The sequence below is a fragment of the Eurypyga helias genome, unplaced genomic scaffold, assembly GCF_000690775.1.
Source record: "Eurypyga helias isolate BGI_N326 unplaced genomic scaffold, ASM69077v1 scaffold11419, whole genome shotgun sequence".
Classification (NCBI taxonomy): Eukaryota; Metazoa; Chordata; class Aves; order Eurypygiformes; family Eurypygidae; genus Eurypyga; species Eurypyga helias.
Genome location: NW_010270162.1, coordinates 718 through 14236, shown reverse-complemented (window position 1 = coordinate 14236; position 13519 = coordinate 718). Strand labels below are relative to the sequence as shown.

Below are 13519 nucleotides of genomic sequence, written 5' to 3'. Positions count from 1 at the left end.
GAGAGTTGGGCTTGTTCAGCCTGGAGAAAAGGAGGCTCTGGGGAGACCTTATAGCACCTTCCAGTGCCTGAAGGGGGCCTAAAAGGATGCTGGGAGAGGACTTTTTACAAGGGCCTGTAGTGACAGGACAAGGGGTAATGGGTTTAAATTGAAAACAGGAAGGTTTAGATTAGGTATTAGGAAGAAATTCTTCCCAGAGAGGGTGAGGAGGCACTGGGACAGGTTGCCCAGAGAAGCTGCGGATGCCCCATCCCTGGAAGTGTCCCAGGCCAGGCTGGATGAGGCTTGGAGCAACCTGGTCTAGTGCAAGGTGTCCCTGCCCATGGCAGGGGGGTTGGAACTCGATGATCTTTAAGGTCCCTTCCAAACCAAACCATTCTGTGATTCTATGATGAGCGGATTTTAGATTCACACTGAGCTCATCCTTAGATTTTCTCACCTTCTTGCCCCGAAGCACTAACAGCTGAACATCACTCCAGGAGACGCATGTAAACACGTGCTCTGAATCATCCAGGACATGTTCCAGTCACACCTGGGCTGTTCCCCTTCTCAAAACAAGGACGCGGTCTCCCTCCTTCTTCCCACTCCCAAACCCCACAACAAAACTCTAAATGAAGAGAGAGGAAATAATTTATTTGGGAGCTCGTAAGCAAACTAACAGACAAGCCTTGTGACACTTTAAAGATAATGTAGAATCTTTAAGATGGGAAAATTTATACTCTGCCTTAACTACATTAGAAACGCTACTACGCACAGTTCAAGAGTCCTGATGGTTCTTCCCCCAGCTCGATAATACTTGAAAGAGATGGAACACAAAAGGGACCTGGAATATCACAAAGGCATGTTAAAAGTAGGAACAACCAGGCAACAGCAGCGTTACGCTTTCTTTTCACAACTAAATAGAAAGATGCTTAGTATTTACGAAGTGCTGAAGGTCTGGAAAGAAGGCTGACTTAGTAGATACTGCAATATAAAATGAACACAGCCTGTGAGTTAAACTGCCATGTAACATGGAACCCACAGGAAAAATCCAAGTCAGCGGTAACAACACTACCTCAGTGCAGAGGGCAACCGAAACCAACCCCAGCAGGAAGGCAGCAGCGATTAGCCGCTGATTAACAGTTCGATCCCAAATATTTCACTGTGAGATAGTGCTAACTCTTCTCCACTCCAAGTAAGGAAGGTACAAGCCAAGTTAACTGCAGGTTGATTCTCAAGTACCAAGACAGCAGTAATCACTGAATGATTTAAAATACTGGTCAACCCTTTAGTGTTGTTAAGAACTGCTCTGCACCGTATTTTACCAAGTGTATCATGATTATAGCTATTTAAAGGTAACCTGAAGACATCCTCGGGGGGAGCTCAGTGCAGCCCCACGCACACCAGCAGGACACTTGCAGGCCGTAAAAGCTAAGGAACTGGACCACAAATTAGCGAATTACGTGACCTTTGAGGAAGACGAAGTCCTTTCGAGACTAGGAGCCTTCGGTGGGTCTAGTCACGCAACACAGACAACATTATTTTTTTTTTTCCCCCTGAAAAAGTGCCCTTTGCTTTTAACATTACCAAGTTAGTCGAAGCTCTACAGCGTATGAACTCCTCCCCACACCTACTCTAGCTGAAAACTCAGGTGCAGTTGAGTGCTACAGGAAACATTGCACAAAAAAGGATACAACAAGAAAGGATACACTCTGCATGACAGTATTACTGCAGTATTTACGCAGGAATGTTTCTAAAGAAGAACAGCAGAATGTGGTTTAATTTGACTTGGTTCTCAGTATTGCATACACATAACTTTATGCTGCCAATCAAAAGCAAATACGCCTCTTGGGTAAAACACAGTTCTGACCCCTTAGGAGATTTCTCGAGAGCTGACGAGTCCACCAATGCTAACCTCCGTAGTCAAAAGGAAACACATTTTGTTGGTAACTTGAACTACCAGAGCAACACCAGATTGGTCTGTCTCATTACTTCAGGTCTTTGCCATGTCACAGACTCACTTTTTCCACCAGGTCCCAAACCCAATCATGTTTCCAAGCAGTGCAGGCTTTCCAGTCGCTTCTTCCCTATGAGAAGCTGGAGACCTCTCAACATCAGTGTCTTCTATGTAACTTTTCCTCCCCCAAAGCTGTATTTTAGCTACAGAAAGAATATTCACCCCCAATCCTAACTGGAATTTTTGTCAGTCCATCATGAAAAAGACATTTCAGCCATCAAGGACTTACATGGCATTTTTATGATCCTACAAAGGATAAAACCTTTGTAGAGAAAATAACTAAAAAACAGTTAACAAAAATACTTGCAGTCCCATTCATAAATTTAACACAGCTTCTTCCTGTTTAAAAATTTGATAATCAGGAGTTGAACTCTTATCTATTAAGTTGTTAGCAAAACCTACAACAGTGAGACACAGGATAGAGACCAAATTTGAAGTCCCTCACGTGTTTGCATAAACTTGTTTACGTGCGTATCCGTGTTTCAAATCAGACCCTGACACCGTGCTTCCTGTCAGCCTCACACTGCTATCACCGACTTTTTCATCGCAGTTCAGCATCCAGCAGGATATTCCAGCAGGGTAAGGAAGAAGCTGTCCCCGATACATTAAACCAATGACACCAAGGTAACTCACGTAAGACTTGAGGTGCACAAATGAGTCTTACATAAGCACGTGTTTGCTCACTCTAAAAATAGCTTCTGGGCTGACCACCAACATGACTGGTACCAAATAAGCACCTCATTATTTTCCTTATGTAGTTCAAGTATTACTTAGTGAAGTCATTTAGTGAAGTCAGAATTAGATGTAATGCATAAAACTAGTTGGAAAGACATGGAATTCCTAAAAGAATAAAGGTGTTTACACTTCACGTGTAAGGCTTTCCAATAGCTAAAATACTTCAACAGGGTTTTTTGCATTTAAAGAAACCTTAGGCATTTTCTTCTTAGACACTGGATAAAATAATATATTTTTTCTAACAAGGATAATATACTATAAGTACGAGGTTGATTTTTTTTTTCTACCAAGGAAGGAATAAGAAACAAGACTTTTTCCCATAAACCCCTGTTCCTAACAGAACAGGTCAGCCAAGGCTCATCTGTCTTTTCACTGACCACTGCAGAAGAATCACTGAAAAAAAAGTGATCTTTGGTAAAATATAGCACAGATTCTGCAAACCACAAATCAGTAACTCAAAACAGGAGCTGGTAAGACCAAAGAGCATCTCAGAAATGAGGGAAACAAGCTCAAATATAATCTGATGGGAAAATCCTTTGCCAGCTGACAGAACAAGAAACCTACAATTGAAGTAACTTATAAATAGAAACACCACAATAACCATACCCGTTTTTAGAAATCAAAACTAGCCATTCACATCCTTCATTTCACACTTCAGGGTTTTTTTCTAAGTAACAATGATCAAAACACCCAGACTAAAACCACATTATGGATTAAGTGGAGTTTTCAGAAGCACTCAGCCTTAACTCTGTTTGGCTGTAGGTGGAGGCATAAGCAGTGATGCCCAGCTGTAACCGAGTTAAGGGCCCTTCAAACCTGAGCTGGCTGATCTATCGGACAGCACACACCGAGAGGACCTACGCATCCCACCACAGAGGAAGCCTTGATCCGTGCAACATCATCATTTCCTAAATCAGGCAAGTTTAAAGGATGCTGCAACAGCACTGAACCCTCAGTTTCCAGAGTCGGCAAAGCCAAAGGTCCTTACGGAGCTAGCAGGGGCAAGTTTATTGATGGAAACAGCTCTTCAGGATCACTTTACAATGGCGGGGACAGAAAAGAAGGAGAAAATAAGCAAATCTTTGAAAAGCCGAAACTCCAGAAGATTACTAAAAGGAAGTGGTCCCATTCCACAGAATTATTCTCCTTAGCTCCCCAGATTAAGGATTAGAGAAACCCTCAACTACTCCGGGACATCAGGATTAGAAAAACCAGCAGTTTTTAAACCGAGGAAGAAGCAGTACTTCAAACACACGCCAACTCTGTACCTTGCTTTCTGGTTTTCTGATACAAGCGCACACTTAAGAAAATTGCAAGGAGCATTTCCCCTCCACCATTACTATTCCCAAAGAAGCCACTAACAAGGTAATAAATACACAAAATCACAATAAAACGAACTACCAAAAACCCAGCCTGTATTTCATTTTCAGGCACAGCATCCATACCTTGTGCAGCGTTCTACTTCTTCCTTTTCCCCTCGTTGGCATCCTGCTTTGGTCTAGCTGAACGAGCAAATTGCTGAGACTCCGTTAAGGACTGCAAGTGTCAGTGATAAACACAAGCCAACCAAGAAGGAAAATTGTTTCAGCAAAAGATAGTTTAAAGAGCGGCCTTTATCTGTGAATCAATTCTACATGTGTGAAGTATTACAACCACAGTGCCTGTTAGTCAAAAGTGAGGACGTCACTGACCTGCAGTACAGAAGATGTTAGAGAGCCTGTGCAGGAGCTCACAGTAAGCGAGGAGGACTAACCAGGACTGGGTTAGCTGCAAAAAGAGTAACTACAGCCGGATAAATGCTTGATATTTACAATCCTCCATCCCAGCAGGTTAACTCCATAACTCTGGGAGGAAAAAAGCTAAGAGCCATAGAGGTTGGGGTGAACAAGAGTACAAAAGGAAATAAACTATGACACGTTTACATGAAAAATACAAAAGGACTTACAGACACAAACCAGGGTGTAGAAATCCCAACAGGTTACACAGGCTCAAAAAGTAACTGGCAGTTCCAGGGGGAGAAGGAGTCTAACAGAGTCCACCGACCTGGACAGGAACATCTCCTTATGTTCTTAATTTGTAAGCACCGGCTTAACCACGTCAGAAAGCCAAGTCTCTAATTGAGATGACTCAGTTTAAATACAGGGATCATAAAGCTAAATAAGCTTTTGTATTTTGCTCGCAGGATCAAAGAGCTAAGAGCAGAGAAGACAACTTTGTTGTCTTAAATAAAGCACATCTACTTTCCCTGTTTCAGAAGAGGTGCCTCTTGGTCTTTCTCCATTACCAGGACATTAACAGCAGCACACTACGCTCTGCTGCCTGGTCTTCCTACAGCACGTCCTCTTCCCACACATTTCTGTTCAGCAGAACCCCGGGGCAGCTAAATCGAGACTGACAGACAGGGTACCAGGAGTATAAGTGCCTGAAGAAAAAGATACAACCACCATGGGTTTTTCGAATAAGACGTATCCATTTGCTTCTTTTAAAGCTTTGGCAGCTGCTTTTTCATTAGGGAGTCCAATGAAAGCCTGTCCCTTCATACGGCCTTCTTTCATCAAACGTATGTCAAACCTAAAGGCAAAATCCAGAGTGGGAATTACTCAGGTCTGACCACACTTTCCTCTTTCACAGCACAAACTTAGTTCTTGTGCTTCAAGCTGCAGAAAGAGCAGAAATGGGAGCAGAGTCTACAAGCAGGAATTGTGTCACTGGAGACCATTCTGCCCGGGGGAACCGTTTAGTAAAAAGTGACACTGGACTGCAGGATGGGAAACTGGTGTGCAGCTGTAGAAAATACACGTGCAAGACCGTCAGCCGCACAGGGTCATCGGCACTGTTCATTCTGTGCCGCTCAGCCAATACGCAACAAATTTGGTAACGAAAGGGCGGAACAGTGGGCTCTTCAGACACCATTCACAAAATAACTCTGCTCCTGGACTTGCGATAAATGAAGATTTTCATATGAAACACATTTTTCTGTATGCAGAAGCATAAAGAAAAAAGTGTAGATGGCCAGTTTTTACATCACAATTTTCACTAATATTACAGAAGTTTATATAAAAGGCTGAATTTTAATGATGTACCAACTAACTTACATATTTCGTTCCACTTCTGACTGGAAGTCAACGTATCTTCCAAAAATAAATTTGAGATCCTGAAATTAAAAGGTAGGTGTAAGACGAGAGCTGATAAAAAGCTCTTCTGATAAATTCTCAATTTGCTTGTTTACCTACCTTTTCTTGAACCTGTTTAGCTAAATTCTTCACATATATCCTGCAGTTTGGATCACCTGGCTCATAGTTTTTGAAAACAGAAAATCTTTCCATTTCTTAAAGAAGACAGAAAAATAATGGTTTAGCTCATTTACTTACATTGTATTTTTGCTCAATATAAAATAATGTATGAACAATTAATAAAGGCAATACTTATTCAAACTATTTGTTGCAACAAATCGAAGAGCCATTATTATTCTTCTCACAGTTTTACCTTCTTTAGAAAGTCTGTTTTTTTCTAGATCCCTCCTAGAAATAAATTCTGATGGTATTTCATCATCCTCCTCTTCAGTTTCCATTTTATCATTTGCGCTAGGGGCTGGGAAAATCCTTCCAAAGCCTGTATTATTGATTGCTTCTGTGGCTGCATAAACGTCTGAAATTTCAACACATGATTTAAGTGGGTTTTATGTCGTTTATTCACAAGCGGATCAATGGCAAGCAAAAGCACGCGGTCCTTTGGGTAACATTTTAACATAGCAGACTGTGTAGAGCACTTTGAACACAGCCGTAACGAAATGTGTCCTAACCCCTGGCCTGACATGCACACCTGCTCTATGCAGTCCTACATGACGAGCCACGGCACATGTCAGTCGAGGTACAACCAGCCTTCCTGCTCAAGCCTGTACCCATTTCAATCGTTTATCTAATTCCCAAAGAAACTGGGTGTTACTGTAGAGGACCAAGGAACACAGAACCCTACGAGGAACCCTCACACCTCATGGCTATTACGGCCCAGCATTTTTACAGCAGGCAATCACCGCAGCACGGAGGAGTTGACAATCATGCGAATGCTGCTGTCTACGAGCTGGAAAAGGGAAAGCTGGAAGTAGGCTGAGAAATGCAACTGCATTACATAGCAGTGAGAATGCATTTGTAACGTGCTAAAAACACCCTGATGTTTGAAAGAGTGCCATTCACCACGAACCCACAGATCATAGAGAGACCCTTAAAATCCCCTGGATCCCGTACTGTACCAAAACACAGAGTCCTGTACTTGGGAACATGGGAAAAACAGCAAGTGCAGGCCAAGTCGGTGACCTCACACAAACCCTGATGTCCACTATCTATGAAAGCTGCGATCCAAAAGAAAATTCCCTGGCCTGCATTTCAGCAGCCTTCTAGACACTGAAACCACACGAATTTCCTATTAAACATACTTGAAGTAGAAATTCTCTTACCATTTTTTTCTTCTTTTGCTGAGTTTATCTGAAGAACAGCTGGGATGTCAGTGGTAATATGGAACTCGATTTTTTTATGACCTACATGCTGCGGCTGCTCAAAGACATCTGAAGGTGACAGCGTAGGGTGCAAATTACTGTTCAAAAACAACATCATGTTAGTGAAAGATTCAGCCACCGATGAATGCAGAGTCGCAGACAAGGTTTTTTTCCAGAGTTTACCACAAGTACGTGAGCTCTCCATTTCATAAATTTCACCCAATACCGTTCAAGTTGATTAAGACACTTTTTCATGAAAAAAAGATTCGTATTAGTTTGACAGCAAGAGAAACCCAGAGCTGGAACAAGGCACACTTTACAGATGAAGGCTGATGGGCAGACTCAGGTTTCGGTTACAGAAAAATTTGGAACTTTAGAGCCATCAAACCAAGCACGAGGATACCACTACCACATTCATGGATCAGTGAAGAATGCTCGTGTTAGAACAGCAGCACTAAAGCAAACCTGATACAGAGAACGCCGTTTAGTAAAAGGAATCATCCTACGGAAAAGTGCAAAGCCACAGAAACGGTACAAACCTGTGGGGAGCACACACAGGCACACTCAGCAAGTCTTTGATTCTTTGCTTTTTCCTAACGCCACGCCTCTTGGTGTTTATTGGTCTTTTAGGCTGAAGGGTTGCTAATTCCATCAACTTGGTCATTCTATTTAACCAAAATTTTAAAAAGAATTGAAGTGGTTTAGAGTTTATTTGAAAATAATCACTTTGACCCCCCCCCCCCCCTTTTCTTTAAAGCCCGTGGAATGCAACTTTTCAAAACATGATTACAAACCCAGCTACCTCAAGACCAAAGCGACACTAATCACCTGTAACACACAGGAAATCAATATACAGGGAGCACTTAAGTCGCCAGTCAGGATCATGAGTTCAGAGACGCCCCTGCCTTCCCCAAGCATGCACCTCATTAGGACACTGAAGCTGCAGCAATGCTCAGCAGCCCCAAGCTGAACTCTTTTTCATAACACTATCCCCACTCAACAGGAGTGTCTTTCTCCACATGCATGTATTTTTCGGAATATAGCATCGGGACTTTCTGATTTACCTCTCAGTTTAAATAGCAAATAAAGATAATTGCTTTTTCATTCAGCATTGGTTTAAAGATTTAAAAAACCCACAGCTATGATGTAATTCAGTCCCAAAACCCAAGAGAATCCTCAGCACACACAGGAGCCCATTGTTATTTTTCCCAGCAATCCACACCGACGTGCAAAGAACACTTTGGAAGTCAGACTGCACGTGTGATTCAGGCTGAGTAGTTTACTCAGTAAAGACATGGAAACATGAGGAATCTAGAAAACAAACTAATTATTGCTTCCTTATATCTGCACTCTCTTATTCTGAGATTCTGTTCCTTGGACATGGGAACAAGTGAGAATTTGCCTCCCATTCGGCCCTTTTCCTTCTCTGTGATACAAAACAGCACTGTCCTCCTGTTTTTAAGGCATGCTGGAGCCTCCATAAGCATCTGGAAAGCTTATCTATATACTGCAAACGTTAACCAATTCCACCAGGAGCTGAACTAAAGCTAGAGAAGTAAACCCACCACTTTAGGAGCGCTAAGAAGCTTGCAAGTGACTGGCAAATCCATACCTCTCCTTTTCCTGCTCATCATCACTTTCATATTCCGATTCATCTTCACTAGACTGTTGCTCTTCTTCCTCCTCAGGCAGAGGCGGCTCTTCAGGAGGCAGAGGTGGGATCGGGGGAGGGGGCACAGGCACCGATAGATACTCTTCATACTAATCATGGGGAAGAGTTAAAATACATAACTAAACTTTTGGAGAAAAAAAATATGTATTTTTGTTTTCCTTTACGTAATAAAAAGTCAAAGCAATAAATCAGAAGATGACAAGAAGCATTTTTTACAGTACGTTTATAGGGACGTAGATGCTATTTTGCTGAACTACATTACTAATGAAAGCTTTCCACAAGAACAAAAAAAATTGCTGGTTTCTGAAGCATTAACATTCAATGTTTCCAGCCTTTTAACCTGAGGAGTTAAAAAATGCCAACGATGGCCCCGGGTCTTTCCTTTGCACTCAGCTTTAAGGACTTTCCTGAGAGTAACGTGGCCAAAATCTATGGGAGGAGGGCTAAGCTCCCAAGCCACCTGCTTCCACGCAGGACCCTCCCCCACCTACGCAAGTCCTGCTGTTTCTGTAAGAAGTGAGGATTTCACGAGAGGGACCTGTTTTTGCATTGAGACTGCAAAAGCCACACATAAGGAATTCTCCATGTACGAAATCCTCTCCAGCCCCGCTGGCCACAACCTTCCTACACTGCATAGGTACCATCAGGTTCCCTGGGAACCTCAGGGACTGGCTTCTCACCTTACTACTCTTTTTCCACACCATTAAATTCCATGCTTAACCTGACCCAATACCAGGCAATGAATAAAATCATTCCTACAAAAAAAAAAAAAAACACCAGCGTGAATTGGTTTATTTCATTGTTTGCTTACCAGCTCCCTCCCCTGTTATTGTAGGGCATACACAACGTGTAGCGGGGCACAATTTCATTATAGCCAAACACTGTAACTCTCACTATCAACCCAACTCCTACTTGCTCCATCTTTCACTGGAGTTAAACTACTCCATGGCAGCAACAGAGAACTGAGACCACCGAGCTGGAATTTCTGTGTCCCTTCAGAAACAGCTTCTCCTAAGCCTCTGCCAGTTTCCCTCTTTCAAACATCCTGGAGACAGAGCAAGTTAAATCCCAGCGCACTGTATCACCTAATTAACAACCTGTATCTAATCAGAACTCCAAAGAAACACACAGAGCACAGGACTCAACACCTCTCAGTAAGAACACGGGCTAATGGTACTCCTTAGTTCCTGTAACCTTTCATTTTTATAACACTCCAGAGTTTGAAATATTCCCGTGCTACTCTGATACCTGTGTATGTCTTTGTTCCGAGTATAGTCAAAAAGATTTCTTCAGAAGACGAACATACACATCTTACCCAGTAAAATGCAGCAGTATTTGCTGCCCCCTAGAGATTTCTCCAACTTTCAGAAGTTTGGGCTTAGCTCTCCTACCACTTTGTTAACGTTCTAAAGCATGAATCTGTTTTACAGTATTTAAAACATACATTAATGAAGTTACCATGGGAGGGCGAGCAGTCATTGGTCCAAAAGGTGGAGGGAGATTCATTTTATTCATAAGATGCAGTACCTGAAACGATTCGAGATAAGCAAGATGTCTTTTAAACAATTAAATAAATAAAGGGAAACAGTTCCTTGCGAGGTATCATAGCTGGTAACTTCTGGCAGGGGGAAATCAGCCCACTTTTAATGCAGACACTACTACACTGGTTTTTAAAAGATGTGAATGCTTGCACTTGGGATCTCACACTAATGGTAAATATGAGCAACACCCCATAAGGATAATGAAAACACAAAAAGCATCTTCTCAGAATAAGATTCCAAGTACTTGAGTCACAGGTAGGAAGATCGTATCCAGGTAAGTCTTCAACATCAAGTAAATTCCTTCTGTTCAATGAAATCTTATCTCAACACAGCAAAAAATTAACACAAGTTAACACTATCACAGGAAAACTAACTTACTAACTTACTGTGCCAGAAATTATTTCTGTGAATGATTAAAAGAGGAAAAAGGAAATGGTTTTATTTTTATGCGTTCATTTTTTGCCATTTTTCACTTACCTGGACATAAAACTTGGGCACACTTGCCAAGGCATTTGCTATGTTTGCTAGAATTGTACTTGAAGGTGGTGGATACAAATATTTGAGACAAGAATTGATGGGAAAGGTGAGGCTGAGGGGCAAATAAAAAAAATAAAAAAGAAAAATATTAAAACCAAGACATCTTAGCACCACTGCCACAGAACGACTGATAACAATTAATCATTACTGTAAGTCTAACTAGTCATTACATCTGAAGTATCACTGAAATATAAACATATGGGTTTAAATAGAAAGTGGGAAGGTTTAGATTGGGTATCAGGAAGAAATTTTTCCCGGAGAGGGTGGTGAAGCACTGGAACAGGTTGCCCAGAGAAGCTGTGGATGCCCCATCCCTGGAAGTGTTCAAGGCCAGGCTGGATGAGGCTTGGAGCAGCCTGGTCTAGTGGAAGGTGCCCCTGTCCATGGCAGGGGGGTTGGAACTAGATGGTCTTTAAGGCTTCTTCCAACCCAAACCGCTCTGTGATTCTATGATCAGTATTTCCCCTGCAACCGTTTTGAGCCACTTTCATTATGGTCTTTAACCTCCAGGAGCAGCCCCTGAGGTCCAAGGGCCATAACACACTCCAAAATAAAGCATTACAAAACAAAACAACTATGACAAAAGACTCCACTAACCCATGGTTGGGTGCAATTCCATTATCTATTTTAACACAGCTTGGTTCTTTCTTCTCTTCTTCTTTCACTGGTTCTTCTGAACTGAAAATTAATTTAGCATTTAATAAAACTTAAGAGCTTTACATAATATCTGAAATATGTTTAGGTATTAAATTATATAAGAAAATATATAAGAAATAGATTAGTACAATATTTTTAACATCTTTTATCAACTGCATTACTACAGCCATTACTAGTTCTTAAGAATTAATACATCTGGATAATTACAGTAGCCAGACTTCTAAAACAAATCATTATGCAGTTTTAAGTCTTCCTATATCCAAACACTTTTGACTTGAATCTACTCACAGGAAAAAGAACCAAAATTATTTCCTGTTACACTCTGTAAAGGAATTCCTTTCCTTGGCCACAAACATCGAAACTAAATTATGATGCACATACCTTTTACAGTGTTCTGCGACAGAAGGCTGGCTAAGTACCTGCACGCTATCTTGCTCCTTTGCAAATTCAACAACTAAGGTGTGACCCAAAAGTTTCAGCTGATGCAGTCTTGACAAAGCCTTCAAATAATCGTTACGGAGAAAAGGGAAGAGGAAAAACATCAGAACTACTACAAAACATAACTTTTTCCTTTGTAAAGTAAGGAGCGAGACTGCAGCCTTAACAGTGAAACTTCTTCCATAGCTTCCATGACTGCGAGCACCCACGAGCCTCGCACCCGCCAGCTACACACACGCTGACGTCCCCTGGAAATAGCTGGGACTTTAAAATTGAGATTCTTTGCAGTGACACTAGGAAGCTCCAGCATTCCACAATTCCAGATCTTGACAGGCTGCTAACAGTTGACACAAGGCAACCTAAATTCACCACTGTAACCCCACACAGTCTTTGTAGCTTTTTTTGAGCAGTACTTCAGACATGGCCTAAAAAAAGAAAATAAAAGCAAGACCAAAAAAGCCATGGCATAAGAGGAAAATTCAGGACACAGGCTTTTCACCAGATTCGTATTTAAAAAGCATTTTTGGTACTACCTTTTTGGCATCCATGTCCCCAATTAACAGGGTCGTTTTCGTATCACAGCTGGGCACTCAAGACAGCCTTGCACTGTGTACATCGTTAATTTCATTTTTGGCATCCATGTCCCCAATTAACAGGGTCGTTTTCGTATCACAGCTGGGCACTCAAGACACTGTGTACTGTGCACATTGTTGCACTGTGTACATCATTAATTTCATGGCGATTATGGACGAGACAACTTGGTTTAACATTTACTTATAAATGCAAACGCACCCTAGACAAGGCCCTGACCAGTCCAACTCACCTAAGTTTGCCATGCTCGAGCTGACAGGGTGGATCAGATGATGTCCACAAGCCCCTTCCACCCCATCTTATGACTCTACAGAAGTGTTTGTTTCACCAAATCCTCCACGCACCTCCTCAAATCGAACCAGAATATTACACTGCCCTGCATTTTTTCCCACCACCGAGTACCAGAATTATGTGTAAAACATTTAGAGCACAACTGGCAATTCAGAAAAGTGCTTTGTCAAAGCATTCCATCACAAGCTCAATACAAACCTTCACAGCTGAATTTTCACTGGGAAAGGTGGCAAAAGCAGTATGTTTCTAGAAAACAAACAAACAAAAATTGTCAGGCTGAATTCAAATCAAAAAGGCAAGAAACTGCATGTAAAACACAGACCCACAGGTCATTCCTAAGCGTGAATTTACACATTTGAAAGCTTCCAGACATCCAGCTTCCAGTCATCTAGCTCCCACGTGGGGCAAAGGGGAAGGACTAGAGCACGTTTTTCTTAATACTTTAAGGCAACTGCCTACTGCAGTCGAAAACCATACAGGAACTCAGCAGTTTAAGCAATACAGGAAAACAGTACTTTCTTCCTAGTGAGCAAAAGCAATCCTCAACTGCAAAAAAGTGTGTCTTGATA

General features: G+C 41.8%; 1 protein-coding gene across 1 annotated transcript; it reads right to left on the bottom strand.

Moving 5' to 3' along the window:
* Positions 1-1613: 1613 nt before the first annotated feature.
* Positions 1614-13196, bottom strand: RNPC3 (RNA-binding region (RNP1, RRM) containing 3; the record flags this gene model as incomplete). Its single annotated transcript, XM_010158347.1, has 14 exons — positions 1614-1732; positions 4177-4249; positions 5170-5302; positions 5827-5885; positions 5965-6059; positions 6218-6379; positions 7185-7321; positions 7763-7888; positions 8836-8984; positions 10354-10422; positions 10914-11025; positions 11571-11651; positions 12012-12130; positions 13149-13196. Coding segments are annotated over 13 exons (1350 nt in total), but the record flags the coding sequence as incomplete, so codon positions are not given.
* Between the last annotated feature and the right edge of the window lie 323 nt (positions 13197-13519).